Source organism: Hypanus sabinus, chromosome 2, assembly GCF_030144855.1.
Source record: "Hypanus sabinus isolate sHypSab1 chromosome 2, sHypSab1.hap1, whole genome shotgun sequence".
In the NCBI taxonomy this organism is placed as follows: Eukaryota; Metazoa; Chordata; class Chondrichthyes; order Myliobatiformes; family Dasyatidae; genus Hypanus; species Hypanus sabinus.
In genome coordinates, this window is record NC_082707.1 from 38,791,490 (window position 1) to 38,818,626 (window position 27,137).

General features: G+C 39.1%; 1 protein-coding gene across 1 annotated transcript in view; it reads right to left on the reverse strand.

The window, feature by feature from the left end:
* LOC132403417 (mucin-3B-like) overlaps positions 1–27,137 on the reverse strand; it is a 190,493-nt gene that overhangs the window by 142,958 nt on the left and 20,398 nt on the right. Inside the window, exons 10-16 of the mRNA XM_059986826.1 lie at positions 23,007–23,183; positions 20,952–21,128; positions 18,886–19,044; positions 16,832–17,008; positions 9,231–9,407; positions 5,615–5,749; positions 1,173–1,239 (exon numbers count right to left, since the gene is read on the reverse strand). Coding sequence (XP_059842809.1) covers positions 1,173–1,239; positions 5,615–5,749; positions 9,231–9,407; positions 16,832–17,008; positions 18,886–19,044; positions 20,952–21,128; positions 23,007–23,183 — 1,069 coding nt within the window. The remainder of the gene's footprint in view (positions 1–1,172; positions 1,240–5,614; positions 5,750–9,230; positions 9,408–16,831; positions 17,009–18,885; positions 19,045–20,951; positions 21,129–23,006; positions 23,184–27,137) is intronic.

The window sequence follows — 27,137 nt, forward strand, 5'->3', positions numbered from 1 at the left end:
AGGAGAGCTGGAAGCCACTCAACGCCACGTGTGCTCCTAACCCCTTTGCCTGGGGAGTGGGTGGCTGGTACTACCGAGAAGGACTTCGAACTAACAACGGGGAAAACAACACTCCCCTGATTTAACGGAGTGGCTTCATAAAGACCCGGGCAAGTTTTCTTTTCGTTTTCACCGATCCCTCTAAAACACGTGAAACCCAACGATTCCTCGAAAGGCTAAAGTCTGCAGACTTCTGAGTGACTTTTATATTTCCAACGGACAAAAATATTATCCCCTAGACAACAGCCGAGATTACTTCTTAATGATGATTATTACTATACCCGCACTTTAGATTGAATATTGGTGACGTGCATTATCTGAATGTTTGTATTAACCTTTACTTTTGTGCCCCTTTATAAATAAAAATGTTTGAAAATAGTGACATCAGACTTCAACGGACCTCTCTATCTTTGCTGGTAAGTTATCCAGTTACAGGATACGTAACAGTGGCAATTCATGGAAGTGATGCAGATGCCATAATGGTTGTTGTTCCATTAAAACCATGACACTTGGAGGGTAAAAATAAGAAAATTTGAGGTGGAAGTGGCTTTGAGAGCAAGAATAGAGTTAAAAATACTTGAGAATTTTGTTTGTACATCATTATTGTTTTCAACAGGAGGAGGTTCTTTATTTCATGAAATACTTCTTCCACTTCATCATGAGATTACTGAATGGACAATGAGCCAACTAACTCTAATTCACTGGACATTTGGCTCTCTTTTTGCAATATTATTTAATTTAATATTTTCAAATTACTTAGCCTAATTCATAGCTTTTTTTATTATTGTTATGTATTGCAATGTATCGCTACCACAAAACAATAAATTTCCTGACATATTTTAGTGATATTGAACCTCATTCTGCTGTGGCTTTTGATTCTAAATCTGAGCGGAATGGAGTTTGAAACAGCAGGAACTGGGGGATTCCAGTGACATCATCGTCCAGAATGGTAGCTTAAGTCAATAGCTCATCCAGAAAAACACATATTTTGCCCTGTTTATCCATCAAATATAAGATCTTTCGACAATATCTGAATTGATAAGGGGGTCAAGAATGGGGAAAAAGAATGGAGATAAAAAAAGCGTCACTGCGGAGCCTATGAACGAGAGGGGTGCATCGTGCGGATTTCCTACCCGAATGCACGGTAGCGAGGCTGGTGATGGGACTCGTTCAGGCGAAGTGGCAAATACGATAAAAATTCTGGAAGAGATACAAGGATTCCAAACAGACATAAACAGCAAATAAATGATATCAAGTCAGAGCTTGCCAATGTCAATCAAAAAATAGCATTGGCAGAGACACAAATTGAGAATGTGGAAGATGGTGTGCAAAATGTGGAACAGATGCTAATAAGACAATAAAAATATTAAATCAACAAGAAAGTAAACTGCTTGACCAGGAGGGAAGATCACAATGGAAAAATAACAGGATATACAATGTTCCTGAAGGAGTGGAGAATTTTTGTATGATGGAATTTGTACAAAAGTTGCTGCCGTACGCACTGGAGATTTCTTCGACAATGGAGCTTGAAATTGAGAGGACACATCATGCGATCACCCGTGGCCTACTGGAGGCAGTGAAGATAAGCCACGTTGAATAGTAGTTAGATTCCTTCGATACAATACCAAGGCAGAGATACTACGAAGGGCCTTGGGTAAGGTGTTTTTAGACGGCAAATTAATATATTTCGATCAAAATTACCCACCAGCGCTCCTGCAGAGATGTAAAGAATACTCTGAAGTAAAGTGAATATTAAAGCCAGGATGGGTTAGATTTCAAACTCCATACCCTGCTAAACTGTGAGTGTTTATGAAGATGGGATACAACTATATCAGATAGTGGAAGAGGCGACTACAGACATGAAGGCCAGAGGGTTGCCGGTTGGCTTGGTCAAACCTAGGGAAAGCCTGGCTGAGCAGTAATCCCACTCTGCTTGGGAAATAGTGAGAGAAACGAGAAAGCAGGGGACAAAAGGAAGGCGAGGGAAATATATCAGGAAGAGACTGTGAGTTTTCCGAAGACAGCCCTCACCCCCCCCTCCAGAAGAGTCATAAGGTTTGACTAACATTAAAAGTGTTGAGAAGCTAAACGGAAGCAAAAGTAGACAGTATTATACCTATCTCAAGAAATACTTATTATAATGTGGATTTTATATTACGCAACTATTCTTTTTTATTCATTCACTCACTCCTTTTCCCACCTAAGTGAGAATATATATGTGGGAGGAATATATAGGGAAATTTTTTTCTGTGTAATGGACATAGATTTGTTCACTTACTTTTATGAATACTGCAATGGGGGAGGAATAGTAGGAGGTAGGAGGGGCTATCCTCCATGGCTAGACGTTTCCTCTAGCTCAACCTATGGTCATCTACTAGAGACCTCAACCTTGGAATCAGACAATCGTTGCCTTTTTGTATTATTCGCGTTTCATGGTTCTTTTTTGTTCAGGGAGTACATCGATAAAGCTTTATTTTGCTAATTTCAATGATATATTGACAGATAAATACACATGGCTAAGGACAAAGTAAAATTCATTTCTTTTAATGTCAATGGTCTATTAAATCCTATCCAAAATGATAAAAGAACAAGCCCATGTACAAACGTAGTATATTTACAGGAAATTCACTTAAGTGATAATGAGCATGGAAAACTAAAGAGAACGGGTGTCACTAATTTGTTTTTCTCCTCATATAAATCAGGACATAGGAGAGGAGTTGCTCTTCGTATCTCAAGCAAGCTAAATTTTGAAAAAGTATTCGAAATAGGAGATAAGGAGGGCAGACATATTCTGGTAAGAGGGAATATAGATGGAAATTCAGTTACTCTATTGAATATATACACACCCCCAGGAAGTGATATTAGTTTCTTGCAGAAAATTACTAATATTATGGTAACAGAAACAGAAAGTCTCCTGATAAATGGGGAGACCCATCCCATTCTGTATATACAAGAATAGACTATTTCATAACATTTGGAAAAGACAAAGACAAAATAAACACCTGTGGAATTGGGACAATAGATGTAAGTGACCATACACCTATATATTTATCTGTTGATTTTGACCTACAACCAAAGAATACTATTTGGAAATTAACTTCAAGTTTACTCAATGATCCCTATTTTATGGAACAAATTAAAAGAGAATTTGGTCTTAACTTAGAATTCAATGATAAAGGAGACGTTTCACCTCCCATTTTTTGGGATACACTGAAGGCTGTTTTAAGAGGGAACATTATAGCGATATCTTCATATAAAAAAAAGAGGAATAAAACATTAGAGGCTGAAGGAACTAGAAAAAAAAACACAAATTGAATTTGGCACTGGATACATTAGAGGAAATTTAAAAAATTAGGAATAGAATTAATAGTTTGGCTATGCAAGAAATCAAGAAAATTTTAATGTTTCTGAAACAGAGACATTATGAAAGTGGGTCTAAGTCTATGAAAATACTGGCATGGAAATTGAAACAAAAAGATAGCAGAAAATACAATTCAAAGAATTAGGAATCCAAGAACAAAAATTATTAAAAGAATAAGTTAAATGAAATTCAAGAAGATTTGTAGTGTTTTACAAAATTCTATATTCCAAAGTTCCAGGGGGAAGCATAACACAAACTGACACCTTTCTGAATTCTCTAGAGTTACCCACTTTAAGTGAAGAACAAAATAGAACGATGACTGCTGACATAGCTGAAGTTGAACAAAAAGCTGCAATTTGTGGGCTTAAATTAAGCAAATCACCAGAATCAGATGGGTACACGGCAGACTGGTACAAAGAATTTAAAAATGAGTTAATCCCTGTCTTACTCCCCACACAGAACTGGGCTCTAAAAAAGGCACAAATGCCACCCAGGTGGAAGGAAGCGATGATCTCAGCTATAACGAAAGAAGGCAAGGATAAAATGGAATGTTGTCATTTAGACCAAAGGTACATAACTATTATTGATAACCCATGGGTGAAATGAACTCTTAAAATATGGAAAACTATTATAATATAAACTAGATGGAAATATTGCAATTCTTAAATGGTGTGCATATGAGTTGGATTTTACGCTGAATAAACTGGATGTTAGCTTTAAGGACTGGACCACTAAAGGAATAACAATTCCTTGCAATATAATGAAAAAAGGAACGTTGTTCAGTTTTGAAATGACTAAAGAGAAAAACTTCTAGTAAAACAAGACTTTTATCGGTATTTAAAGATGTGACAATATGTTAATAGGACGGTTAAAAATGTAACCAAGGCAAGTACATGCTTGATAAGAGCTATTTAGAAAAGCACTTAATTCAGATAATGGTAGTAGAATCATTTCTAGCATGTATAAGTGTTTGTCAAATCTTAAAACACATTCAACTTCATACATTAAAACAAAATGGGAGAAGGAAGGAGGGATAATTATATCTGAGGAAGAATGGACAATAATATGGAGGTATCAATGGGAGTGTACCAGTTCACAGAAATAGAGGTAGTTTGGATGGAAAAACTTGATAATATATTTTATTACACCCTCTCAGAAATCCCATTATGATAGTAACCTCACTGTTTGCTGGAGAAATTGTGGAAATCAAAATGCAAACCATTATCATATTTTCTGGGAACGCCCCGTTATCAAAGACTATTGGAGTGGGATACACAATGCCCTACAAGACATATTTAAATGTGAAATACCCTTTGAAAGTAAGACCATTTATTTTGTGTATATACCTCAAGAATGGTTGAAAAGAGATAAGTATTTAATGAATGTACTGTTGGTGGCTGGTAAAAAGACTCTTACTAGGAAATGTATATCACAGGACAGCCCAACCTTAAATGCATAGATCAAAATTACAAAGGACATTTACAAAATGGAGAAGATAACAGCATCTGTTAATCATAAATTGGAACAATTTGATTCATACTTGGAATATGGTTTAATTACATAACACCTCATAGACCTGATTTTATTCTCACGAATCAATGAATACATTTGAAAAAAAAGATCACTCCCTACTTGTAGATAGTTTTCCCCTATTGCATATTCTTCCTTTCCTCTCTTTTCTATAAGTGTATACCTCAGATAAAAATTATGTGGAGATTTGTGGCATGTATGACTTGTGGCATGTATGTATACATACAATATCTGAAATACATCTTATGGAAATGTTTGTTTGATGATGGACTTAAATAAATTACTAAAAAAAGAAATGGCAGGAATTGCAGCAGCAGTATTTATAACAGGAACAGTTGCTGTACTGGAGTGATAATGGTAGGTGCAGTGGAGATGAATTCTGTTTCAGGCAGAAATTATAACATTATCTCAGACTACAGGTCAGGAACACGAATCAGTCACTAATTCTCTCTGTATGTGTTCTGTCTGTGGAGATAAATGATTCCATCGGTGTCTCCTCACCTTAATGATCCTTTATGCGGTGCAGGTATTTCTACCCTACTAATGACAAAATGAGATCCGATCACCTTGATCTGTTACTTTGTTTACAGATCAATTAGAAATACAATGCACATTGTCGTGGACAGAGCCTTGGATACTTACAGAGCTCTGGTGTGGAGCTTGGAGCAGTTGTTATCAGTGTACTTGATCCACTTGTTAGGTCTGTGGTCAAGCTCTGTGTTGTTGAGACTGGTGTAGATGTGCTTGTTGTCTCTGAAGTGCTTGGTAATGTTGTTGGAGTTGTGGTAGCAGGAGGAGTCGTAATAGGCTCTGTTGTAGCTGCAATCAAACACAGACACTTCGGATTGAAGAAATCATTAAACAAATATCTTTGTACCTTCTTCTTGCGGTTACTGTACACACTTGACCGTGTTAGCCTTCATGTTTTCGATGTTCTAATGCTGTGGAGTGCAGATTACTGGCACAGTCCTTTTAAAGTTTCTAGATCGCTCTGCAATCTGACGGCCATGTTCAGCTGCCTAGATTTGAATATTAAAATCACCCCTGAACTCAAGTTTGGTGCACAATCATCACCTCAACATTGGTTCAATCTGCAATTGCATTTATGATTGTGCTCTCATCTGGAGAAACTCCAAGGCTCATCAGGTTCTCATTTGGCAGCTGATCAAGAACGCTGTGCTTGACTCTGTCTTGAAATCGTCTCTTGGTTCCATACTTGGAGTTTCCAGCCCAAGGGCCCTGACCGTTCAGAATTATGCCTCTCATTGCATAGACACTAGGTGTGGGCAAGGAATTGACAGACCATTCCAGCAAACAATGTGTTCTGATGTCAATGACTTTCATCCTTTTATTCAAAATTGTTTAACTCTGGAGAAATATACACATTGTGTCTGTGAAGGATTTAGCTGTAATTGGAGCAGCTGGAAATGGTGCAGATGAAACAGCAATAGGTGTGTAACGAGTAGTTGTATCAGACGAAGATCAGCAGATATTCTTGCAGTAGTACTGATTGAAAATTGCTTTGAGAAACTGGTAGCAGTGGATCAGATGTATTTATAATAGCATCAGATGATTGCTAATCGTGATTTTGGTCAGAATTTGCCTTCCAAATGGATTGTCAGTGCTGAAAGAATTGAGCTGTGATACAATCTAAGGTGACAATGAGAATGGAAATGTGACGCAACACACAATGGATGATGAATCTGCAGGAAGATTTCAAATTACTGGAGGAACTGTTCCTAGAACCAAAGAACATTATAGCACAATAACAGGCCTTTTGGCCCTTCTTGGCTGTGCCGAATCATTTTTCTGCCTAGTCCCACTGACCTGCACCTGGGCCATGTCCCTCCAAACCCCTCTCATCCATATACCTGTCCAAGTTTTTCTTAAATGTCAAAAGTGAGCCCGCATTCACCTCTTCATCTGGCAGCTCATTCCACACACCCACAACTTTATGAGTGAAGAAGACCCCTCAATGTTCCATTTAAACTTTTCCACCTTCACCCTTAACCCATGACCTCTGTTTTTTTTCTCCCCTAACCTCAGTGGAAAAAGCCTGCTTGCATTCACTATCTATACCCATCATAATTTTATACACCTCTATCAAATCACCCCTCATTCTCCTACGCTCCAGGGAATAAAGTCCTAACCTATTCAACCTTTCTCTGTAACTCAGTTTCTCAAGTCCCGGCAACGTCCTTGTAAACCTTCTCTGCACTCTTTCAACCTTATTAATATCCTTCCTGTAATTAGGTGACCAAAACTGTACACAACACTCCAAATTCGGTCTCACCAATGTCTTATACAACCTCACCATTACATTCCAACTCTTATACTCAATACTTTGATTTATAAAGGCAAATGTACCAAAAGCTCTCTTTACGAACCTATCTACTTGTGACGCCACTTTTAGGGAATTATGTATCTGTACTCCCAGATCCCTCTGTTCTACTGCACTCCTCAGTGTCCTATCATTTACCTCGTATGTTCTACCTTGGTTTGACCTTCCGAAGTGCAATACCTCACACACATTAAACTCCATCTGCCATTTTTCAGCCCATTCCTCCAACTGGTCTAAATCCCTCAGCAAGCTTTCAAAACCTTCCTCACTGTCCACTACACCTCCAATCTTTGTATCATCAGCAAATTTGCTGATCCAATTTGCCACATTAACATCCAGATCATTGATATATATATAGATGACAAATAACAATGGACCCAGCACTGATCCCTGTGGCACACCACTAGTCACATGCCTCCACTCAGAGTAGCAATCCTCCACTACCATTCTCTGGCTTCTTCCATTGAGCTAATGTCTAATCCATTTTACTACCTCTCCATGTACAACTAGCAACTGAATCTTCCTAACTAACCTCCCATACAGGACCTTGTCAAAGGCCTTACTGAAGTCCATGTATACAACATCTAATGCCTTCCCTTCATCCACTTTCCTGGTAACTTTCTCAAAAATCTCTAATAGATTGGTTAAACATGACCTACCACACACAAAGCCATGTTGAGTTTTTCTAATAAGTCTCTGTCTATCTGAATACTTGTAGATCCTATCTCTTAGTATTCCTTCCAATAATTTACCTACTACTGATGTCAAACTTACCGGCCTATAATTTCCCGGCTTAATTTTTGAGCCTTTTTTAAACAATGAAACAAATCCAATCCTCCGGCAACTGACCCATGGACATCAACATTTTAAATATTTCTGCCAGGGCTCGTGCAATTTCAAACACTAGTTGAAACACTAGTCTCCTTCAAGATCTGAGGGAATACTCTGTCAAGACCCTGACATTTTCCCCTCAGCTCCATTCAGTTAAGATGATGCTGTACTGTTTACTGTCTGGTCACCAGAACAAATGCTGTTTGACCGACACTATGAGTAGTACATATCCTGCCTCGCATTGAATACAGAAGACAACAAGAATTGTAAAATGCCAATACTGGCTAAATTCCATGGTTGTCAAACAACTGATAGATATCATAGCTGTGGTAATTCATGGAGGTGATGCAGGTGGCATAATGGTTGTTATTCCATCAAAAACCTTAACAATTTGAGGCTAAAAACAAGAGTCTTTGCCTCAGAAGTTGTCTTGAGAACAAGAGTAAAGGTGAAAATACTTGAAAATTTTGTTTGTATATCAGTATTATTTTCAACAGGAGGTACTTCTTTATTTTGGGAACAGATCCTTCCACTTCATCATGAGACTTCTGAATGGACAATGAGCCATCCAACTCTAATTCACTGGACAATTAGCTCACTTTATGCAGTTTCATTTAATTTAATGTTTTATAATTACAGCATATTTCATAGCTTTTTTTTACTGCTATGCATTGCAATGTAGCGCTACCACAAAACAATAAATTTCACGGCATATTTTAGTGATTTTGAACCTGATTCTACTCCGGCTTCTGATTCAAAATCTGAGGTGAATGGAGTTTGAAACAGCAGGAATTGCAGCAGCAGTATTTATAACAGGACCAGTTGCTGTACCGGAGTGATAATGGTAGGTGTAGTGGAGTCGAATTCTGCTTCAGGCAAAAATTATAACATTATCTCAGACTATAGTAAGGAATATGGATCAATCACTGATTCTCTCTGCATGTGTTCTGTCTGCAGAGCTAAATGATTCCATCAGTGTCTCCTCAACTTATTAATACTTTATTCAATGCAGGTACTTTGACCCCACTAATGAGAAAATGAGATTCCATCCATTTGATCAGTTACTTTGTTTACAGATCAATGAGAAATACAATGCACATTGTCGTGGACAGAGTCTTGGATACTTACAGAGCTCTGGTGTGGAGCTTGGAGCAGTTGTTATCGGTGTACTTGATCCACTTGTTAGGTCTGTGGTCAAGCTCTGTGTTGTTGAGACTGGTGTAGATGTGCTTGCTGTCTCTGAAGTGCTTGGTAACGTTGTTGGAGTTGTGGTAGCAGGAGGAGTTGTAATAGGCTCTGTTGTAGCTGCAATCAAACACAGACACTTAGGATTGAAGAAATCATTAAACAATTATCTCTGTTCCTTCTTCATGCAGTTACGATGCACACTCAACTGTGCCAGCCTTTGGGCTTCAGATGTACCAATTCTCTGGAGTATGGATTCCTGGCGCAAACTTAGGTTTGAAGAAATTATTAACCAAGTATCTTTGTTCCTTCTTTACGTGGTTACTGTACACTGACAAGCATGTTAGCCTTTGTATTTTAGATGTTCCAATTCTCTGGAGCACGGAGTACTGTCGCAGTCCTTTTAAAGTTTCGAGACCGCTCTGATCACTGGCGGCCATGTTCCATTGCCTAGATTTCAATATTTAAATCACCCCTGAACTCAAGTTTGGTGCTCAATCATCACCTCAACATTGGTTCAATCTGCAATTGCATTTACGATTCCTCTCTCGTTTGGAGAAACTCCAAGGCTTGTCAGGCTCTCTTCTCGCAGCTGATCAAGAACACTGTACCTGACTCAGTTTCGAATTCGACTCTTGGTTCCATACTTGGATTTTCCAGCCCATGGGCCCTGACTGTCCGGACATCTGCCTCTCATCACATAGGCACAAGGAGTGGGCAAGGAATTGGTGAAAAAACATTCCAGCAAACAATGTTTTCTAAGATCAATGACTTACATCATCTTATTCAAAATTGTTTACCTCTGGAGAAATATACACGTTGTGTCTGTGAGGGTTTTCGCTGTAATTGAAGCAGCTGGAAATGGTGCAGATGAAACAGCAATAGGTGTGTAATGAGTAGTTATATCAGACGAAGATCAGCAGATATTATTGCAGTAGTACTGATTGAAAATTGTTTTGAGAAACCGGTAGCTGTGGATCAGATGTATTTATAATACCATCAGATGATCGCTGGTCGTGATTTTGGTCAGAATTTACCTTACAAATGCATTGTTAGTGCTGATAGAATTGATCTGTGATACAGTCTAAGGTGACAATCATGTGACACAACATACAATTGATGATGAATCTGCAGCAAGACATCAAATTACTGGAGGAACTGACATTTTCCACTCGGCTCCATTCAGTTCAGATGAAGCTGTACTGTTTACTGTCTGGTCACCAGACCAAATGCTGTTTGAGGGACAATATGAATAATACATATCCTGCCTCGCATTCAGCATATAAGAAAACATGAATTGTGCCATTACTAACTAGATTGCATGGCTGTCAAACAACTGATAGATTTCATAGCTGTGGTAATTCATGGAGGTGATGCAGGTGGCATAATGGTTGTTAGTCCATTAAAAACCTTGACACTAGGAGGCTAAAAACAGGAGTCTTTGCTTCAGAACTGGTTTTGAGAACAAGAGTAGAGGTGAAAATACTTGAGAATTTTTTTGTACATCAGTATTATTTTCAACAGGAGGCAGTTCTTTATTTGAGGAACAGATTCTTCCACTCCATCATGAGATTTCTGATTGGACGATGAGCCAACCAACTCTAATTCACTGGACATTTAGTTCACTTTATGCAGTATCATTTAATTTATTGTTTTATAATAACTTAGATTAATTCATAGCTTTATATATTGTTATATATTGTAATGTAGCGCTACCACAAAACAATAAACTTCACGGCATATTTTAGTGATATTGAACCTGATTCTACTCCTGCTTCTGATTCTAACTCTGAGGTGAATGGAGTTTGAAACAGCAGGAATTGCAGCAGCAGTATTTATAACAGGAACAGTCGCTGTACCGGAGTGATAATGGTAGGTGTAGTGGAGACGAATTCTGCTTCAGGCAGAAATTATAACATTATCTCAGACTACAGTAAGGAATATGGATCAATCACTGATTCACTCTGCACGTGTCCTGTCCACAGAGCTAAATGATTCCATCAGTGTCTCCTCACCTTATTGTTCATTTATTCCATGTTTACTGATGTCAATGACTTTCATCCTTTTATTCAAAATTGTTTACCCCTGGAGACATATACACGTTGTGCCTGTGAGGGATTTAGCAGTAATTGGAGCAGCTGGAAATGGTGCAGATGAAACAGCAATAGGTGTGTAACGAGTAGTAATATCAGACAAAGATCAGCAGATATTCTTGCAGTAGTACTGATTGAAAATTGTTTTGAGAAACTGGTAGTAGTGGATCAGGTATATTTATAATAGCATCAGATGATCGCTAATCATGATTTTGGTCAGAATTTACCTTTCAACTGGATCATCAATGCTGCTAGAATTGATCTGTGATACAATCTAAGATGACAATGAGAAAGGAAATGTGATACAACATACAATTGATGATGAATCTGCAGCAAGACATCAAATTACTGGAGGAACTGACATTTTCCCCTAAGTTCAATTCAGTCCAGACGAAACTGTACTGTTTACTGTCTGGTCACCAGAACAAAAGCTGTTTGAGGGACAATGTGAATAATACATAGAACCATAGAACACTACAGCACAGTACAGGCCCTTCAGCCCTCCATGTTGTACTGACCCATATAATCCTTAAAAAAGTACTAAACCCACACTATCCCATAACCGTCCATTTTTCTTTCATCTATGTGCCTGTCTAAGAGGCTTATAAATACCCCTAATGTTTTAGCCTCCATCACCATCCCTGGCTAGACATTTTAGGCACTCACAACCCTCTGTGTAAAAAAACTTACCCTTGATGTCTCCCCTAAACTTCCCTCCCTTAATTTTGTACATATGCCCTCTGGTGTTTGTTATTGGTGCCCTGGGAAACAGGTACTGACTATCCACCCTATCTATGCCTTTTGTAATCTTGTAGACCTCTATCAAGTCCCCTCTCATTCTCCTACGCTCCAAAGAGAAAAGTCCCAGCTCAGCTAACTTGCTTCATATGACTTGTTCTCCAATTCAGGCAACATCCTGGTAAATCTCCTCTGCACCCTCTCCTTAGCTTCCACATCCTTCCTATAATGAGGTGACCAGAATTTAACTCAATACTTGAAGTGTGGTCTCACCAGACATTTGTAGAGTTGCAACATGACCTCTCTACTCTTGAACTCAATCCCCCTGTTAATGAAGCCTAGCAACCTATAGACCTTCTTAACTACCCTATCAACCTGTGCAGTGACCTTGAGGGATGTATGGATTTGAACCCCAAGGTCCCTTTGTTCATCCACACTCTTAAGTAACTGACCATTAATCCTGTACTCAGTCTTCTGGTTTATCCTTCCAAAATGCATCACCGCACATTTGTCTGGATTGAAATCCATCTGCCATTTTTCTACCCAGCTCTACAGCCTGTCAATATCCTCTTGTAACCTTCGACAACCTGCAGCTCCTCTAATCTTTGTGTCACCCGCAAACTTATTCACCCATCCTTCGACATCCAGGACATTTATATAAATAACAAATAGCAGGGGTCCCAGGACAGATCCCTGCGGCACTCCACTAGTCACCGACCTCCAGGCAGAATACTTTCCTTCCACAACTACCCTCTGCTTTCTTCCTTTAAGACAATTTTTTTATCCAAACAGCCAAGGTTCCACTTATCCCATGCCTCATGACTTCCTGGATGAGTCTCTCATGAAGGATCTTGTCAAATGCTTTGCTAAAGTCCATGTAGACCACATTCACTGCCCTACCCTCATAAATTTCCTTTGTTACCTCTTCAAAAAACTCGTGAGCCACGATCTTCTGTTCACAAAGCCATGTTGACTCTCCATGAATAGACTGTACTTCTCCAAATGCTTGTAGATCCTATTCTTAAGAATCCTTTCCAGTAGGTTGCATACCGCCAACATAAGACTCACTGGTCTATAGGTCCCAGGTTTCTCCTTATTACCTTTTTTAAACAAGAGAACTACATTTGCCATTCTCCAGTCCTCCGGCACTTCCACTGCAGCCAAAGAGGATTGAAAGATCATAGCTAATGCTCCTGAGATCTCTTCTCTCAATTCCCACAACAACCTGCGGTGTATCAAATCCGGCCCTGGGGATTTATCAATCTTGATGTTTTTAAGAAGATCCAGCACTTCTTCTTCCTTAATCTCCACATTGTCCAGCACACAGGCCCACTCGACTTCAACCTCATCCTGATCAAGATCCTTTTCAATTGTGAATACTGAAGCAAAGTATTCATTTAGGAGCTTCCCAACCTCCTCCGCCTCCAGGCACACGTTGCCCTCTATCCTTTAGCAGTCCCACCTTCATTCTTATCATCCTCCTATTCTTCACATACACATAGAACATCTTGGGGTTCTCCTTAATCCTACATGCCAAGGCCTTCCCATGCCCCCTTCGAGCTTTCTTTAGCTCCTTCCTGGCTACCCTATATTTCTCATGAGCCCCTCCTACTTCCTGCTTCTTATATCTAACAGTATGCTTACTTTTTCCTCTTGACGAGTTGCCTCACATGTATCGTCAGCCAGGGTTCCCTTTTCCTACCATTTTTTCCTTGCCTCAGTGAGACAAACCTATCCTGAACCCAGCTCAAGTGGTCCCTAAACTTCCTTCACATTACTTCTGTGCTTTCCCCTTTGAACATCTGTTTCCAATTTACTCTCACCAGTTCCTGCCTCATCCCTTCAAAGTTAGCCCTTCCCCAGTTAAGCACTTTACCATTTCATCTGATTTTATCTCTTTCCATAGCTATGCTGAAGCTAAGGGAGGCAAGAGGTCTGTCACCTGGCCAGGTTCATTACCCAGAACTAGATCCAGTATAGCCTCTCCTCTCATTGGCCAGTTCACATACTGTGTCAGGAATCCTTCTTGAACACACCTGACAAATTCAGCCCCATCTATCTCCCTTGCTCTCAGGAGGTGCCAGTCAATATGAGGGAAGTTGAAATCACCCATAGCTACTGCCCTGTATTTCCTGTACCATTCTAAAATCTGCCTGCTTATCTGCTCCTCAGTGTCCTGAGGGCTATTTGGGAGCCTATAGATTACTACAGTGATTGATCTCTTCCTACTTCTGATTTCCACCCAGACACTCCTTTCTATAGCCGTGATACTATCCCTGACCAGAAATGCCACTCCCCCCACTTTTCTACCTCTCATCCTATTCCTTTTAAAACACCTGAACCCTGGGACCTGCATCATCCAATTCTGCCCTTCCTCCAACCAAGTTTCAGTAACAGCCACAACATCGTAGTTTCATGTACTAATCCATGCTCTAAGTTCATCCTCCTTGTTCCTAATACTCCTAGCGTTGAAATAGACACATTTCAACCCCTTTAACTGGCTACAATTATGTTCTGTCCCCTGCCTGTCCTTCCTCATCAACTCAGAACTCTTAGTATCACGCCCTTGTCCTTTTACCTTAATCCCTGAACTCACATTCTGATTCCCACCCCCCTGCCAAACTAGTTTAAGCCCTCCCCAACAGCTCTATCAAACATGTCCACCAGAATATTGGTCCCCCTGGGATTCAAGTGCAACCCGTCCTTTTTGTACAGGTCACATCCACCCCAAAAGAGGTCCCAATGATCCAGAAATCTGAATCACTGCCCCCTGCTCCAATCCCTCAGCCACACATTTATCCTCCACCTCATTCTATTCCTATACTCACTGTCACGTGGCACAGGCAGTAATCCCGAGATTACTACCTTTGAGGTCCTGCTTTTCAACTTCCTTCCTAACTCCCTGTAGTCTTCTTTCAGGACCTCTTCCCTTTTCCTACCTATGTCATTGGTACCAATATGTACCACGACCTCTGTCTGTTCTCCCTGCCACTGCAGGATATCTTGGACGTGATCAGAAACATCCCAGACCCTGGCACCTGGGAGACAAACTACCATCTGAGTTTCTTTCCTGCATCCACAAAATTGCCTGTCTGAACCCCTGACTATAGAGTCCCCTATCACTACTGCCTTCCTCTTCCTTTCCCTACCCTTCTGAGTCACAGGGCCAGACTCTGTGCCAGAGGCACGGCCACTGTCGCTTCCCCCAGGATGTCCCCCCCAACAGTACTCAAACAGGAGTACTTATTGTCAAGGGGTACAGCCACGGGGGTACTCTCTAGTACCTGACTATTCCCCTTCCCTCTCCTGATGGTGACCCATTTCTCTGTCCTCCGTGGCCCCAGAGTGACCACCTGCCTTGTCACTCCTCTCTATCACCTCCTCACTCTCCCTGACCAGACGAAGGTCATCGAGCTGCAGCTCCAGTTCCCTAACACAGTCCCTTAAGAGTTGCATCTCGATGCATCGGGTACAGATGTGGCCGTCCGGGATGCCGGGAGACTCCAGGACCTCACACATCTGACACTGATCACAGAAAACTGGCCTCACACACATACTACCTCCTTTAGCAGTCAACAACTGCCTCACCTCGTCCCGTTACCGCCGAAGCCCGTGGAACCAAAGCCCTTTCACTCTGCTGCCTCTCACTCCGCTGCCCGCTCCCAACGCTACCCGCTAGATATGACTGCCTTCTTTTTAAACTGTTTGCATTCAACTAGCTGACATTACGTGCCTGTGCAATTTGTCTCTCTCTTCCCCCGAGAATTCAAAATGTCTTCCCGCTGGAAATCCTTAGGTGCATTCCTGCGGTCTCCTTGTTCCGAATTCCGGAACATATCCTGCCTCGCATTCAGCATAGAACAAAGCAAGAATTGTAAAATGCCATTACTGACTAAATTCTATGGTTGTCAAACAACTGATTGATTTCATAGCTGTGGTAATTCATGGAAGTGATGCAGGTGGCAAAATGGTTTTTACTCCATTAAAAACCTTGACACTTGGAGGCTAAAAACAATAGTCTTTGCTTCAGATGTGGCTTTGAGAACAAGAGTAGAGGTGAAAATACTTAAAAATTTTTTTGTGTTATTTTCAAGAGGAGGTACTTATTTATTTGGGGAACAGATTCTTCCACTTCATCATGAGATATTTGAATGGACAATAAGACAACCAACTCTAATTCACTGGACATTTAGCTCACTTTTTGCAGTATTTTTAAATGTAATGTTTTATAATCACTTAGCATAATTCATTGTTTTTTTATTGTTATATATTGCAATGTAGCACTACCACAAAATAATAAAATTCAAGACATATTCTAGTGATATTGAACCTGATTCTACTGCGGCTTCTGATTCTAAATTTGCGGTGAATGGAGCTTGAAACAGCAGGGTTTATAACAGGAACAGTTGCTGTACTAGAGTTCTAATGGTAGGTGCAGTGGAGATGCACTCGGCTTCAGGCAGAAATTATAACATAATCTCAGACTACAGGTCAGGAACATGAATCAGTCACTAATTCTCTCTGCACGTGTTCTGTCCGCAGAGATAAATGATTCCATCAGTGACTCCTCACCTTATTGATCCTTTATTCACTGCAAGTATTTCTATGCCACTAAGGAGAAAATGAGATTCGATCCACATGATCTGTTACTTTGTTTACAGATCAATGAGAAATACAATGCACATTGTCGTGGGCAGAGCCTTGGATACTTACAGGGCTCTGGTGTGGAGCTTGGAGCAGTTGTTATCAGTGTACTTGATCCACTTGTTAGGTCTGTGGTCAAGCTCTGTGTTGTTGAGACTGGTGCAGATGTGCTTGTTGTTTCTGAAGTGCTTGGTAATGTTGTTGGAGTTGTGGTAGCAGGAGGAGTTGTAATAGTCTCTGCTGTAGCTGTAATCAAACACAGACACTTAGGATTGAAGAAATCATTAAACAAATATCTGTATTCCTTCTTCACGCAGTTACTGTACACTGACAAGCATGAGAGCTTTCACATTTTAGATGTTCCAATTCTCTGGAGTGCGGTTTGCTGGCGCAGCCCTTTTAAAGTTTCCTGTCCGATCAACTCACTGGTGGCCACTTTCAGCTGCCAAGATTTGAAATTTAAATAACCCCTCAGGTCAAGTCCGGTGCTTAATCATCACCTCCACAATGGTTCAGTCTGCAATTGCATTTACAATTGCTCTCTCGTTTCGAGAATCTCCAAGTCTTGGCAGGTTCACGTCAGGTAGCTAATCCAGAACACTGTTCTCGACTCAGTCTCCAATAAGTCTCTTGGTTCTATACTTGGATTTTCCAGGCCATGGGCCCTGACCGTTCAGACATGTGCCTCTCGTCACATGGACGAGGTGTGCACAAGGAATTGGTGATAGAACATTCTAGCAAACAAGGTTTTCTGGTGTCATTGACTTTCATCTTTTTATTCAAAATTGTTTAACTCTGGAGAAATATACACGTTGTGTCTGTGAGGGATTTAGCAGTAATTGGAGCAGCTGGAAATGGTGCAGATGAAACAGCAATAGGTGTGTAACGAGTAATTGTATCCGACAAAGATCATCAGATAGTATTGCAGTAGTACTGATTGGAAATTGTTTCGAGAAACCGGTAATCGTGATTTTGGTCAGAATTTACCTTCCAGATGGATTGTCAGTGCTGCTAGAACTGATCTGTGCTACAATCTAAGTTCACAATGAGAAGGCAAATGTGACACAACACCCAATTGATGATGAATCTGCAGCAAGACATCAAATTACTGGAGGAACTGACATTTTCCACTCAGCTCCATTCAGTTCAGATGAAGCTGTACTGTTTACTGTCTGGTCAGCAGAACAAATGCTGTTTGACCGACACTACGAGTAATACATATCCTGCCTCGCATTGAATACAGAAGACGACAAGAATTGTAAAATGCCAATACTGGCTAAATTCCATGGTTGTCGAACAACCAAAAGGTTTCATAGCTGTGGAAATTCATGGAGGTGATGCTGGTGGCATAATGAATGTAGCTCCATAAAAAACTTTGACACTTGGAGGCTAAAAACAAGAGTCTTTGCTTCAGATGTGGCTTTGAGAACAAGAGTAGAGGTGAAAATACTTGAGAATTTTGTTTGTACATCAGTATTATTTTCAACAGGAGGAAGTTCTTTATGTGAGGAACTGATTCTTCCACTCTGTCCTGAGATTTCTAAATGGTCCATGAGCCAACCAACTCTAATTCACTGGACATTTATCTCTCTTTTTGCGGTATTATTTAATTTAATATTTCATAATTACTTAAAATGACTCATAGCTTTTTTATTATTGTTAAATATAGCAAAGTAAAGCTATCCCAAATCAATAAATTTCAAAACATAAATTAGGGATATTAAACCTGATTCTACTCCAGCTTCTGCTTCTAAACCTGAGCTGAATGCAGTTTCAAGCAGCAGGAATTCCAGCAGCAGGCTTTATAACAGGAACAGTTGCTCTACTGGACTGCTAATGGTAGGTGTAGTAGAGATGAATTCTGTTTCAAGCAGAAGTTATAACAGTATCTCAGACTACAGGTCAGGGACATGAATCATTCATTGATTTTCTCTGCACGTGTTCTGTCCGCAGAGCTAAATGATTCCATCAGTGTGTTCTCAACTTCTTGGCCCTATATTCAATGAAGGTATTTCTACCCCATAATAACCAAATGAGATTCGATCGACTTGTTCAGTTACTTTGTTTACAGATCAATGAGAAATACAATGCACATTGTCGTGGACGGAGCCTCGGGTACTTACAGAGCTCTGGTGTGGAGCTTGGAGCAGTTGTTATCAGTGTACTTGATCCACTTGTTAGGTCTGTGGTCAAGCTCTGTGTTGTTGAGACTGGTGTGGATGTGCTTGTTGTCTCTGAAGTGCTTGGTAATGTTGTTGGAGTTGTAGTAGTCTCTGCTGTAGCTGTAATCAAACAGAGACACTTAGGTTTGAAGAAATTATTAAACAAGTATCTTTGTTCCTTCTTCCTGCAGTTACTGTACACTGACAAGCATGAGAGCTTTCACATCTTAAATGTTCCAATTCTCTGGAGTGCGGTTTGCTGGCACAGCCCTTTTAAAGTTTCCTGTCCGATCAACTCACTGGTGGCCACTTTCAGCTGCCAAGATTTGAAATTTAAATAACTCCTCAACTCAAGTTCGGTGCTCAATCATCACCCCCACAATGGTTCAGTCTGCAATTGCATTTACAATTGCTCTCTCATTTCGAGAATCTCCAAGTCTTGGCATGTTCACGTCAGGTAGCTAATCCAGAACACTGTTCTCGACTCAGTCTCAAAAAAGTCTCTTGGTTCTATACCTGGATTTTCCAGGACATGGGCCCTGACCGTTCAGACATGGGCCTCTCGTCACATGGACAAGGTGTGCTCAAGGAATTGGTGATAGAACATTCTAGCAAACAAGGTTTTCTGGTGTCATTGACTTTCATCTTTTTATTCAAAATTGTTTAACTCTGGAGAAATATACGCGTTGTGTCTGTGAGGGTTTTCGCTGTAATTGGAGCAGCTGGAAGTGGTGCAGATGAAACTGTAATAGGTGTGTAACGAGTAGTTATATCAGATGAAGATCAGAGATATTATTGCAGTAGTACTGATTGAAAATTGTTTCGAGAAACCGGTAGCAGTGGATCAGATGTATTTATGAAAGGATCAGATGATCGCTAATAGTGATTTTGGTCAGAATGTACCTTCCAAATGGATTATCAGTGCTGCTGGAATTGATCTGTGATACAATCTCAGGTGTCAGTAGAAAAGAAATGTGATACAACATACAATTGATGATGAATCTGCAGCAAGACATCAATTTACTGGAGGTACTGTCATTTTCCATTCAGTTCAGATGAAGCTGAAGTGTTTATTTCTGGACACCAGAACAAGTGGTGTTTGACAGACAAAGTGAATATTACATATCCTGCCTCACTTTCAACACATAAAACTGCAAGAATTGTAAAATGCTTATTCTGAATAAATTTCATGCTTGTTGAACAACCAATAGATTTCATAGCTGTGGCAAATCATGGAGGTGATGCAGGTGACATAATGGTTGTTGCTCTGTTTAAAACCTTGGCACTTGGAGGCTAATAACAAGAGTCTTTGCTTCAGACGTGGCTTCGAGAACAAGAGTAGAGGTGAAAATGCTTGAGAATTTTGTTTGTACATCAGTATTATTTTCAGCAGGAGGAGGTTCTTTATGTGAGGAACAGATTCTTCCACTCCATCCTGAGATTTCTAAATGGTCCATGAGCCAACCAACTCTAATTCACTGGACATTTATCTCTCTTTTTGCGGTATTATTTAATTTAATATTTCATAATTACTTAAAATGACTCATAGCTTTTTTATTATTGTTAAATATAGCAAAGTAAAGCTATCCCAAATCAATAAATTTCAAAACATAAATTAGGGATATTAAACCTGATTCTACTCCAGCTTCTGCTTCTAAACCTGAGCTGAATGCAGTTTCAAGCAGCAGGAATTCCAGCAGCAGGCTTTATAACAGGAACAGTTGCTCTACTGGACTGCTAATGGTAGGTGTAGTAGAGATGAATTCTGTTTCAAGCAGAAGTTATAACAGTATCTCAGACTACAGGTCAGGGACATGAATCATTCACTGATTTTCTCTGCACGTGTTCTGTCCGCAGAGCTAAATGATTCCATCAGTGTGTTCTTAACTTCTTGGCCCTATATTCAATGAAGGTATTTCTACCCCATAATAACCAAATGAGATTCGATCCACATGATCAGTTACTTTGTTTACGGATCAATGAGAAATACAATGCACATTGTCGTGGACAGAGTCTTGGATACTTACAGAGCTCTGGTGTGGAGCTTGGAGCAGTTGTTATCAGTGTACTTGATCCACTTGTTAGGTCTGTGGTCAAGCTCTGTGTTGTTGAGACTGGTGTAGATGTGCTTGTTGTCTCTGAAGTGCTTGGTAATGTTGTTGGAGTTGTGGTAGCAGGAGGAGTTGTAATAGGCTCTGTTGTAGCTGCAATCAAACACAGACACTTCGGATTGAAGAAAATATTAAACAAGTATCTTTGTTCCTTCTTCCTGCAGTTACTGTACACTGACAAGCATGAGAGCTTTCACATTTTAGATGTTCCAATTCTCTGGAGTGCGGTTTGCTGGCGCAGGCCTTTTAAAGTTTCCTGTCCGATCAACTCACTGGTGGCCACGTTCATTTGCCAAGATTTGAAATTTTAAATAACCCCTCAACTCAAGTTTGGTGCTCAATCATCACCTCCACAATGGTTCAGTCTGCAATTGCATTTACAATTGCTCTCTCGTTTCGAGAATCTCCAAGTCTTGGCAGGTTCACGTCAGGTAGCTAATCCAGAACACTGTTCTCGACTCAGTCTCCAATAAGTCTCTTGGTTCTATACTTGGATTTTCCAGGCTATGGGCCCTGACCGTTCAGACATGTGCCTCTCGTCACATGGACGAGGTGTGCACAAGGAATTGGTGATAGAACATTCTAGCAAACAAGGTTTTCTGGTGTCATTGACTTTCATCTTTTTATTCAAAATTGTTTAACTCTGGAGAAATATACACGTTGTGTCTGTGAGGGATTTAGCAGTAATTGGAGCAGCTGGAAATGGTGCAGATGAAACAGCAATAGGTGTGTAACGAGTAATTGTATCCGACAAAGATCATCAGATAGTATTGCAGTAGTACTGATTGGAAATTGTTTCGAGAAACCGGTAATCGTGATTTTGGTCAGAATTTACCTTCCAGATGGATTGTCAGTGCTGCTAGAACTGATCTGTGCTACAATCTAAGTTCACAATGAGAAGGCAAATGTGACACAACACCCAATTGATGATGAATCTGCAGCAAGACATCAAATTACTGGAGGAACTGACATTTTCCGCTCAGCTCCATTCAGTTCAGATGAAGCTGTACTGTTTACTGTCTGGTCACCAGAACAAATGCTGTTTGACCGACACTACGAGTAATACATATCCTGCCTCGCATTGAATACAGAAGACGACAAGAATTGTAAAATGCCAATACTGGCTAAATTCCATGGTTGTCGAACAACCAAAAGGTTTCATAGCTGTGGAAATTCATGGAGGTGATGCTGGTGGCATAATGAATGTAGCTCCATAAAAAACTTTGACACTTGGAGGCTAAAAACAAGAGCCTTTGCTTCAGATGTGGCTTTGAGAACAAGAGTAGAGGTGAAAGTACTTGAGAATTTTGTTTGTACATCAGTATTATTTTCAGCAGGAGGAAGTTCTTTATGTGAGGAACAGATTCTTCCACTCCGTCCTGAGATTTCTAAATGGTCCATGAGCCAACCAACTCTAATTCACTGGACATTTATCTCTCTTTTTGCAGTATTATTTAATTTAATATTTCATAATTACTTAAAATGACTCATAGCTTTTTTATTATTGTTAAATATAGCAAAGTAAAGCTATCCCAAATCAATACATTTCAAAACATAAATTAGGGATATTAAACCTGATTCTACTCCAGCTTCTGCTTCTAAACCTGAGCTGAATGCAGTTTCAAGCAGCAGGAATTCCAGCAGCAGGCTTTATAACAGGAACAGTTGCTCTACTGGACTGCTAATGGTAGGTGTAGTAGAGATGAATTCTGTTTCAAGCAGAAGTTATAACAGTATCTCAGACTACAGGTCAGGGACATGAATCATTCACTGATTTTCTCTGCACGTGTTCTGTCCGCAGAGCTAAATGATTCCATCAGTGTGTTCTCAACTTCTTGGCCCTATATTCAATGAAGGTATTTCTACCCCATAATAACCAAATGAGATTCGATCCACTTGTTCAGTTACTTTGTTTACAGATCAATGAGAAATACAATGCACATTGTCGTGGACGGAGCCTCGGGTACTTACAGAGCTCTGGTGTGGAGCTTGGAGCAGTTGTTATCAGTGTACTTGATCCACTTGTTAGGTCTGTGGTCAAGCTCTGTGTTGTTGAGACTGGTGTAGATGTGCTTGTTGTCTCTGAAGTGCTTGGTAATGTTGTTGGAGTTGTGGTAGCAGGAGGAGTTGTAATAGTCTCTGCTGTAGCTGCAATCAAACACAGACACTTAGGTTTGAAGAAATCATTAAACAAGTATCTTTGTTCCTTCTTCCTGCAGTTACTGTACACTGACAAGCATGAGAGCTTTCACATTTTAGATGTTCCAATTCTCTGGAGTGCGGTTTGGTGGCGCAGCCCTTTTAAAGTTTCCTGTCCGATCAACTCACTGGTGGCCACGTTCAGCTGCCAAGATTTGAAATTTTAAATAACCCAAGTTCGGTGCTCAATCATCACCTCCACAATGGTTCAGTCTGCAATTGCATTTACAATTGCTCTCTCGTTTCGAGAATCTCCAAGTCTTGGCAGGTTCACATCAGGTAGCTAATCCAGAACACTGTTCTCGACTCAGTCTCAAAAAAGTCTCTTGTTTCTATACTTGGATTTTCCAGGCCATGGGCCCTGACCATTCAGACATGTGCCTCTCGTCACATGGACAAGGTGTGCACAAGGAATTGGTGATAGCATATTCTAGCAAACAAGGTTTTCTGCTGTCATTGACTTTCATCTTTTTATTCAAAATTGTTTACCCATAGAGAAATATACACATTGCGTCTGTGAGGAATTTAGCAGTCATTGGAGCAGCTGGAAATTTGAAGATGATACAGTAATAGGTGTGTAATGAGTAGTTGTATCAAACGAAAATCAGAAGATATACTTGCAGCAGTACTGGTTGAAAATTGCTTCAAGAAACCAGTAGCAGTGGATCAGATGTATTTATGAAAGCATCAGATGATTGCTAATTGTGAATTTGGACAGCATCTTTCTTCCCAATAGATCTTCAGCGCTGCTAGAACTGATTTGTGTTACCATCTAAGGTGACAATGAGAAAGTAAATGTGACAGAACACAAAATGAATGGTGAATATGCAGGAAGACATCAAATTATTGGAGGAAATTGTGTTTGTGTAATATTAATTGTTTTGCCTTATACACTTTAATCATTTAACTACATATTTGTCTATTAACTTTGTTCCTTCGAAGGTATATTTTTAATTCTTTGAAGGTGAATTTTTCCTTGATTAAGATGGTGGTTTTTTGGAAAAGATTTTTGGTTTTGCTTAAGATGGCGTTATGTTTATATTTTTCGTGTTTCTTTCGTACAATGCATCGCTTATCTTAGCTTAAGTATTTTTTGTTTTGTCTGGGCCAGAGCCCGATTTATAAGTTTTTTTTTAGTGATTATATTTTTATTCTTTTTACAACTAACTATACTTAGAAATATGGTTTTTATTAGAGCGATTTTAATTTTTAAAGTTGGGGTGATTCTTTTATATATATCCTTTTTATATGGAGTGTTCTTCAGCTGACATGGGGGTAGGATTAGTCTTACTTTTTCTCTTTTTCAGTCATATTTTGGCTTTTTCTCTTTTTCTCGGGGGGTGGGGGGATGGTCTGTTTTCTAATTCTATTTTTTTTTTGTACCAGTTTGTGTTAGTTTTTTTATTTGGGCTGTTTTTGAACTTCAAATATGTCTGTGTTGTCGTCACTTCTGGATCTTCTCACTACTTTTGTTCCTCTTCCGGGTGCATGAGTTTATAAGTTGGTTAACCCTTTTTATACCAAAGGGTTGATTATAGAATTATGGCTCAGACCATTAATTTTGTGTCTTGGAATACTAATGGTTTAAATCATCCAATTAAACGAAAGAAGATTTTCAAAGTATTCCAAAGACTTAATGCTCATATCATTTTTGTACAAGAAACTCATGTGAGGAAGGAGGACAAATTTCGTTTTTTTAGATTTTGGCGGGGTCAACATAATCACGCAAATTCGAATGCTGAAGTAAAAGGAGTTTCAATTTTTATTGACTCCTCTATTTCATTTGTTCAACATGATATTTTTTCGGATCCGAATGGCAGATTTTTGTTAATTATGTGTTTACTTTGTAATAAAAAGGTTGCTTTGGTTAATGTTTATGCTCCAAATGTGGATTGTCCTGACTTTTTTAAATCTTTATTTACTTCTTTACCCAATCTAAACGAATATAAGTTAATAATGGGTGGTGACTTTAATTGTTGTTTAAATCCTCTGATGGATAAATCTTTATCTATTCAGACTTTACCTAATAAGTCGGCCACTTGTATTAACTCTTTTTTGACTGACAATGGAGTTTTTGATATTTGGAGATTCCGGTATCCTAATGATAAAGAATTTTCTTTTTTCTCACATGTTTATCACTCTTATTCAAGAATTGATTATGTTTTTGTAGACTCTTGTTTTATTCCATTGGTAATCAGTTGTAAATATGATATTATAGCTATCTCTGATCATGCTCCATTATTACTTTCTATGAAATTTACGGATACAGCTTCTAATGCTAGACAATGGCGATTTGACTCTACCTTGTTGCAAGACTCTGCGTTTATAAAATTTATGGAGGAGCAGATCGACTTTTTCTTCTCAACTAATTCTACAGATGATATTTCCTGTGGAACACTTTGGGACACTTTTAAAGCTTATATACGTGGACAGATTATTTCTTATTCTGTTGGTTTGAGGAAACGTATCAAGATGGAAACTCTTTTATTGGTTGATAAAATTAAAGAGATTGATAAGAAATATTCGATTGCTCCTAGTAAGGAGCTTTACAAACAAAGGGTTGAACTTCAAATGGAACATAGTTTATTACTTACATCCTCGATTGAAAATCAATTAATGAAAACTAAATCTGATTTTTATATACATAGTGATAAATCTGGTAAACTGTTAGCTAGTCAATTGAAGAATGCTTTGGTTAAATGTCAAATCACTAAGATTGGTCAGCAGAATGGGAATCTGACAGTTAATCATGATGAGATAAATAAGGCATTTCAAGATTTCTATACCTCCCTGTATCAATCTGAATTTCCTCAAGATTATAATACCATGTCTGATTTTCTTGGAAAATTGAATTTTCCAAGGTTATCATCTGATGATCTTTTGATATTGGATACTCCTATTACGGATGTAGAAATTAAAGGGGCTATTTCCTCAATGAATTCTGGGAAAGCACCGGGTCCAGATGGTTATACAGTTGAATTTTTTAAATTTTTTTCCGCTACTCTTTCCCCTTGGTTAGGTAAGGTTTTTGAGGAAGCCATTAGATTAGGGAATTTGCCACAATCTTTTTATACAGCTTCCATTTCTTTAATATTGAAGAAAGATAAAGACCCTACTAACTGTGCTTCTTATAGACCTATATCTTTATTGAATGTAGACTCCAAGATTTTTTCCAAGTTACTGGCATCTAGATTGGAGAAGGTATTACCCAAAATTATTTCAGATGATCAAACTGGCTTTATTAAAAATCGTTATTCTTTTTTTAACATTAGGAGATTGTTGAATATTGTTTATACTCCCTCACATGATACTTCAGAATGCGTGATTTCATTAGATGCGGAGAAAGCATTTGACAGAGTTGAATGGCCTTACTTATTTAATGTGTTGGAGAAGTTTAATTTTAGTCCGATATTTATATCATGGATTAAATTGATTTATCATACTCCAGTAGCCTCCGTGTTTACCAATAATCAAAGATCTCCCTTTTTTTGCCTGTTTTGGGGCACTAGACAGGGATGTCCTCTTAGTCTATTACTATTTAACATTGCCTTAGAACCTTTGGCAATTGCCATCAGACAATCACAGGATATTTTGGGTATTAATCGTGGGACAGATATTCATAAGTTATCTTTGTATGCAGATGATTTATTACTATTCATTTCTAACCCGGAGAAATCCATTCCAGCAGTTTTATCATTATTGGCTCAATTTAGTGAGTTTTCTGGGTATAGGTTAAATCTTAATAAAAGTGAATTGTTTCCATTGAATAAATGGGTCCCAATTTATGGAAATTTACCTTTTAAATTAGTTAATGACTTTTTTACTTATTTAGGGATCAAAATCACAAAAAACCATAAAGATTTTTTTAGATTTAATTTTTTACCCTTAATTGATCAGATTAAA